We start from the raw sequence: 7,707 nt of genomic DNA on the forward strand, positions 1-7,707 counted from the left end.
GTTCACCAGTGTCTCATCCCTCGGGGACAGCTGGCCTGATACCTGCCTTTTCCTTCACACAGGACAACCCAGCCAGGACGAGCTCTATTTCTTTGGCCAGAACCTGGGTCCCAGAGGAGCCAAGGCAGCCTTGGTCACCCTCTTCATCATCGGGTTGCTCCTCCTGATTGCCACCGTGACTCTCTCGCTCCGTCTCCGCTCTGTGAGGAAGCAGATGGCCTATCGGGAGGTCCAGTCCTGCGCGCTCCCCACGGATGCTCTGTGAGCCATCGGGCTTCCTCAGCAGGCAGGGGTGAGGCTCCACCCCCCGCCGAGAGGTAGACTGGACCAAGGCATCGTTCACCAAGGAAGAATGACACCGGGGAGTGGATTGGGCTTCTGATCCTCTGGAACATCACCCAGAGCAATTAGCTTTTATTTATTTATTTGTAAACGGGCTGTGAATAATCCTCAGGTATAAATACAGAAATGGGAGAGGGGGTGGGACTGAGAAATGCCCGCTCATAGCCTGTTCCCGGGCTGAGGTGGCCGAAGTGGGAGAGCCTCTGAAGGATACTTTACACTCCATCTTCCATAACCCTTAGGTTAAGCAGTGTGCTGAGCTAACCACCAGAGCCTCCAGGGTAGCTTCTAGAAAGAGAGTGCTCAGACGCCTCACTGGGATGGCACCGGTCATCCACCACGGTCACGTGGAGGCTTCCCTTAGTCGTTCCAGGGAAAACGCCTTTCTAAGGAGTTCTTGGAAGTGCTGAAGTCCGTGTCTGTGGAGAGAATTGGACCAAGTGATTTTTTGGGGGGAGGCTTTACCCAGCTCACCTAGCCTTTCTCCTTTAGTAGAAGTATCCTGTGCACTGTGTGTTATAAAAGGCAAAGTTATAAGCTTTTTTTTATATAATTGCTGTTATAATGCAAACCTACAGAAACACTTGAATGTTTACAATTCACTTCATGTTATATGTTTTTGACAATGTTTCCATGGCGACCTTCATATTTTTCAAAGCTGCGCTAGAGAATCAGTATTTATATTTCAGGGAATCTGTATTTATATATCAGACTGTGGGATCTGGAAAACAGATTCACAGGCTTGGTCCTCCCCCCGTGAGTCAGAGCTGCCCCGAGAGGGTAGCGCCCCTCTCAGGAAGGGAGGAAACCCTGCAGAAGGTGAGTCTGGGCTTGAAGTTTGAGTCTGACTTTTCATTTAGTGAGGCGGAACCTTTCCGAGTCTCCATCTTCTATGAAATAGTAATAGTCTCATCACTGAAACGCCAGGGAGAATGCCTCAGTGCAGCTGACTGGCTGCGAAGAGAAGGGGGTCTTTCAAAATCCTAGATCCCATGCCTCTTAGAGACAGACCTTGTGTGGGAGAAGGAAAAAAAAAAGAAAGAAAGAAAGAAAGAAAGAAAGAAAGAAAGAAAGAAAGAAAGAAAGAAAGAAAGAAAGAAAGAAAGAAAGAAAGAAAGGAAAGGGAAGGCTAGAGAAAAAGTCAGTGAGTTTTTAAACCATCAAATTAGCTTTAAAGATAGGTCTTACAGTTTCCAAGGCTCAAATGTAAAAATAAAATATCAAACAGCTAAATCCATTGGAAGGCAAGCCTCACTCTCTGTATGCTTAGACATTCGGTGTCAGACTGACAAAGCAACACTGTTTCTAATGAGCCTGAGAAACTAACTGCCCTTAACTCAGGGCAGGATGCCTGGGATGCCGAGCAGCACCTCTGTCTTAGCGGTGGATCATTTTGAACATCCAGGTGAACGAATAGGACACGATGAATACTTTGGTGGAGGGATCTTTCCTACTTTCTTATCTTGGTGATGGGGGAACTGGTGATTTGATAGAAGCTATAGTCTTACATAAAATAGGATGCAAATGCTAATCATTCTGTTCATAGTTTGCTTTAATTTATCTCAGACAGGTCACCCAAAAGATTTTGAATCCCAGCCTGCTGCCACTGCCACTGTGGTTTTGTACTAGGTGCTTGACAGTGCTCACGCAGGTGCAGGCTGCATGACTACATAGGACAGTGCTGGTAACGCCTTATTTATTACCCGCCCTTAGCAAGACAACAAAACATTCCATCGTTAAGTTTTATTTTTTCCTTTTCAGTTTATTTTTTTAATGAAAACAAAACCACAAAGTAGTTGATTGCACCATTTCTCTTTTTAATAAAGTCTCACATAAGATGGCTATTTGCATGTTTTTCTTTTATGCAGAATTACCTATCACTAAATGGGAAGGGGTAAAGGAGAATTATCTTTTAGATATTTAACCAGTTTGACTAGGCCACTTAAGTGTACTAAAGGAAGTAAAGCAAAATGACATTTGTGCAAATAAATGGACTTTTTGTTGTTTTCTCAAATGGACCACATTCCCTCATCCTCAGCCTCGTGCTTCCGGGAACGCCAGCCTTACCTTCATTTACCCTCACCTGCTCCTTCTCTTAGACGGAAAAGATGTCCCTGCTCCTAGCAGGGCCAGCCCCTCCTCCCCTCGGCTCCGGGCGACACCCTTGCTTTTTCAGACTTTACTGCTGTGGTTATTAGTTTGTCCTCCTGTGTCATTCTATAAAGTCATGGAAAGCCGAGAGCCGTCTTCCTTAACTCTAACTCCATGCAAACCAGTTTCTCTCTTGACAGATCATAAAGCGTTACCTCCATTTGCTGCCTGTACCCCCTCCACCCCGTGCACTCCTCAGCCTGTCCCAGTCACTTGCACTCCACTTGCCCAGCCCCTCATGCCCCTGTCTGGTATTGTCACAGTCACCAACCGTGATGCCATTCCCAGGGGTTCCCCTCTATCTTTGCGGCACTCGGTGTCTCAGCATCAGTTGGCAGTTCCTTCCTCTGGACGCTGTCGAGTCCCTGGGCTCTGTAAATGGACTCTCCCAGCCTTCCTCCCTCCTCAGTTGTTATTTTGCAATCTCTTTAGTTAGTTCCTTCTTTGACCGAAATACTAGCATGCCTCCGACCATGAGACTGGGTCCTTCCTCTCTTTACCCTCTGTGATAGTCTTAATAATGTCCTCAAAGCTCTCACGTGCTAATCCCTTAATCTATGACTGTTAGGTTACGTGCAAAAGACATGTTGCAGGCCTGATTAAGTGAAGGATCTTGAGATGGGGAGTTTATCCTGGATGATTCACATTGGCTCGAAATGTAACCAAAAGTATCCCTATAAAAGAGGCAGGCGGAGATTTTGCTACAGAAGAAGCAAGATGCTCTGACCTTGGCTTGCAGATGGAGAAAGGGGCCAGGAGCCAAAAGTATCCCTATAAAAGAGGCAGCCCAAGATTTTGCTACAGAAGAAGCAAGATGCTCTGACCTTGGCTTGCAGATGGAGAAAGGGGCCAGGAGCCAAGGAATGAACTGCAACTCTAGAAGCTGGAAAAGGCAGGGGAATGCCTCCTCCTCTAAAAACTCCAGAGAGTTCAGCCTTGCCAACACCTTGAAACTGATCTCAGACTTCCGAGTTCCAGAACCCTAAGAAAGGCATGTGCCACAAAGCGAGTGGTTGTTTGGTTCAGCGCTCTCTGTAGTTCTTGTGGATCTCAAGACCATCTTCATGCTAATAAATTACACATGTTTCTCAATCCCTGACCTTGGGCTGCAGACTCAATCCTGCTCAAGCAAGGTTATCATAGGAGTTTTGTACCAGCCGCTCCACTGTCACCCCTGACCCTTCCAACCCACCACATAGCAGCCACGGTGTTCTTCCAAACCGGATCACATCATCGTCCTGGTCCATCCCATCTTTGTCTTTCCGTCTCATGTTCGCTCTTCGCGCATGCTTGTTCTCAGTCCGCAAGGCCTGGATTTGGCTCATGGCTACCCATCCAACTTCGTCTTGGAGCTGCCTCTGCTCCAGCTTGCAGCAGCCCCACGCCCTGCCTGTTCTTTCTTCCTCAGGGCCTTTGCACGTACTGCTTTCTCCGCCTCATCCCCGTCCCCAACTTTCCTCCTGACGTGAGCACTCTCGGCTGCCCTCTCTACATGCGTCCCTTCTCCTGCCGCCTCCCATCCTTTGATCTTGGTAGCACCATCGTGGACATGTTCACTTTATACGTCAGCTCGTTTCCTCTGCCCCTGACTGGAATGTGGACGTGGATATCGGATTCATGGCCACACGGTGTCCAGGTTCCTGCCCTAGGCCCAGGAAGAATTAGAGATGACACAGGATAGCAAAGTGGACTTGACGGAAAGAGGGAAGGAAGAACCACTCCCAAGCAGGGAGGAGTCCCCGGGGGTTTTCTCTAGTAATGGGCCAGCTCTCTGATAAGGAACTGGGTTTTAGAAAAGAGTTACATGGAGGACCAGCAGATGGCATAATGGTTCTGTCACTAGACTCCTACATAGTTGCCCATGGTTCGAGTCCCAGACCCAGCAGCTTAAAACTCATGTCAGGCACGTGTGCACGTGTGCCCAAGATCCAGAGAGGAGAGTGGAGGAGAAGGGACTGCAGTGTGGCTACCCGCCCCCCACCCACTGGGGCGGATGATTTCTCACTCGTCTTTCTGTCTTTCTTTGTCCAGCTAGCGCAGGCACCCTATAGCAAAAATCTCTTCAAAAAAAGAAAAGAGTTATGTGGTAGTCTAGGTGATTTATTACGCCATTCTTTGTGGGCACAGCAGACCACAGCGCTCCTTGCTACAATGTAATTAGCAAATAGAAACTTGCCCTTCTCCATAGTGGTTGGAAGTCCTAATGTGCTGCTCTTTGTGAACACTTAGCCACTGGGACTCCATCTTGGGTAAAACTTACTGTGCTGCTCTCCCCAGCTTTGTCTCTGTCTAGTGCTATCTTCATCTATCTTTTGGCTCAATGTGGGCTCCAAGAAGGAAGGACCACAGACCTACTTGTGCCCTGCTGCAACCCCAGCACAGACCATAATGCAGGCGTATGATAGTCGCTAGCAAGTCTTGAATGAATGAATGAATGAGTGAATGGATGATATATAGGCAGAACAGTCAGCCTAGTGACTTTGCCATTTTAGCTTTGACTATTTTGGTCGCCAAAGACCTCATATTCAGAGGCCAAGGTTTTAAACAAACCAGGGTTCTTAGAAGTTCTGAGGTCTACAGCTGCTTCGGCCTCTTAACAGATGACCCTGGAGTGAGAGGCAGAGGCAGGGCGGAAGAGGATGTGCTATGTGACCCTAAGTGTATGTCATAATTATGAAAAAGCAGCAGCATCAAAGCATGGGAAGTCCGAGAAACTGCACCACGATTACAACACCGAGGCTGGGCCACTTCCGAGAAACCACTGCAGCCAGAGGAGCTAGGGAGTCACGATAACTAAACAGAATGTGGCATCGCAGAGGGAGTCCTGGAACAGGATTTGGGGGAAATCAGGGAAATGCGAATAAACTACAGACTTTAGACACAGGTTGAATATCCTTTATCTGAAATGCTTGGAACCAGAAGAGTTTCAGATTTGGGAGTATTTTTTGGATTTTGGAATATTTGTAAATAATAAGATATTTTGGTGATGGGAACCAACTCTAAACACAGAATTCATTCATGTCTCATATACACATAGAAGGCTTATTTTATTTTATTTTGGAGAGGCTTTTGCTATAGGGCATGTGTGCTCACTGGAAAGACAGACAAAGCAAGAAATCACCCCCCACCCCCCCCAGAGGGGATGAACATGCCGCAATCCCTTCTCTTCCATCCTCCTCTCGGGATGTTGGGCACGCACACACACACGCCTGGCATGAGTTTAAGCCACCGGGCCTGGGACTAGAACTGCAGTTGACTACCTGGGAGTCCAGCGACATAGCCATTATGCCAACTGCTGGTCCCCACATAGAAGGTAATTTTATACAAAACTTTGCATTACATTGTTTTGACTGATCCATCACATGAAGGTTCACATTAGAGAGGCTCAGCACGTATAATTCCCTAAGTGTGACACACACACCATGCTAATGTGGGGGTCACTAGTAACAGAACCTGGGTGCGGGTGTCAAGGTCTATGAGAACTCTCCATGCTGCTTACTCCATTTTTTTGTAAATCTAAAACTAAAAATTAAAATCTAAAAATTAAAGTCTTTACAAAAGAAAAAAACCAGGTTGCCTGTGCTCGCATTTGTCACATTCAACTCCTGAGGATGATCATGACAACCGTGAGGGGTGAGGGCCGAGGGCCTCTGGTGTGGAAGGTATGGCTGCAGACAGTGTCACAGTTAATCCCCACAGCTGCCTCTTCAGGTCATAGTGTCCCTTTTTGGGGAAAGAGGACATTGAGGCTTAGCGATTTCCATGGACATAACCTTGAGCCCAACCAGCACGTGGCAAACCCAGGAGCCCAACGCAGGTCCCTGCCTTCCACCTCCTCCCCCAGAATGCCGGTGCGTGGGATTGTTCTGGTTTTATGCAGGAGAGAAATGGCTCCCTTCACCACCACACGCTCCGTGCCACTCATCTCTAGCCTCAAGGCCATGGCACCAGCTTGGTCTCACTTTACTTTTTTTTTTTTTTTTGAGAGGTTTTTCCCTATAGGGCGCGTGCGCTCGCCCGACAGGAAGAGACAGGGGGACAAGCGAGGAATCACCCCCCAGGGGAGATAGCCATGCCTCAATCCCTTCTCCTCCATTCTCCTCTCGGGATCTTAGATACGCACGCACACGCGCCCGATGTGGGTTTTAAGCCACCGGGTTCGGGATACGAACCGCGGTCGACTACGTGGGAATCCAGCGACATAGCCATTACACTAACTGCTGGTTCCCTCGCTTTACTTTTCATGTATGAAATATGGCCAGCCTCTTCTCTGGCCTCTTCCATCTCCATTCTCTGCATTCTAATCCGTTCTACACATGGCTGGAAGAGTAACCTTTTTGTTTCTTTGTTTTTGCAGTTTGTCATAAAGCAAGTGTGCTTGCTGGAAAGAGAGAGAGATTGGGAGAGAGGGAGAGTGAGCAATCACCTCCTGGAGGATGGCCACACTACACTCGCTCTTCCTCCACTCTCCTCTCAGGATTTGGGGCATGCACGCACACACACCCAGCGTGCTTTTCAGGTTGCTGGGTCAGGGACTTGAATCGTGTGTAGACCATGTAGGGTACAGCTGCCTTAACCTCTGTGCCACTTACTGGCCCCAGATTAATCATGTAAAAGTACAACTCTAAGGGCCAGAAGGTGGCATAGTGGTTAAAGCACTGGACTCCCACATAGCAGACTGCGGGTCAGGTCTGGGACCTGGTGGCTTGAAACTCATGCTGGGTGCATGTGTGTGCATGCCCCAAACCCCAAGAGGAGAATGGAGGAGAAGGGGTTGTGGCATGGTCATCCTCCCAGGCTGATTTCTCACTTTCTCTCTGTCTCTCCAGTGAGCACTTGCAGCCTAGAGCAAAAATCTCTCTCTCAAAAAATACACAAAGTACAGCTCTATGTATATTACCATCTCCTCTAAAAATTCCCTGTTGTCTTTTGGGAAAACGAACAGCAGACTCCTTCTCCGGGCCCAGCCTTCTCATCTCTGACTTCGTCCCCTTATCCTATCCACGTCTGTGTCAGGGGTCTCTACTTCTCATTTCCCAACGAGTTCTCTTTCCTGGTTCTATTTTAAATTCAACAAATGTGGATTGACTTCTTACTAAATATAAAACACTGAAGGGGCTGAGGGTAATTTACAAAAGTGAAATTCAGTCCGGGCAGGTCCTTGGAGGAATTGGAGGAACTCGAAATATGTGTGTGTGTGTGTGTGTGTGTGTG

At 47.9% G+C, this 7,707-nt stretch overlaps 1 protein-coding gene across 1 annotated transcript in view; it reads left to right on the top strand.

Annotated features, from left to right (window-relative positions):
- The window catches only part of HEPHL1 (hephaestin like 1), an 81,646-nt gene extending 81,045 nt beyond the window's left edge, over positions 1 to 601 (top strand). The window contains exon 20 of the mRNA XM_006162566.3: positions 63 to 601. Within this exon, the coding sequence (XP_006162628.1) occupies positions 63 to 265 (203 nt within the window). The 3' untranslated portion in view covers positions 266 to 601. The remainder of the gene's footprint in view (positions 1 to 62) is intronic.
- Positions 602 to 7,707: the final 7,106 nt, after the last annotated feature.

This window comes from Tupaia chinensis, unplaced genomic scaffold, assembly GCF_000334495.1.
Source record: "Tupaia chinensis unplaced genomic scaffold, TupChi_1.0 Scaffold140218_1, whole genome shotgun sequence".
NCBI lineage: Eukaryota > Metazoa > Chordata > Mammalia > Scandentia > Tupaiidae > Tupaia > Tupaia belangeri.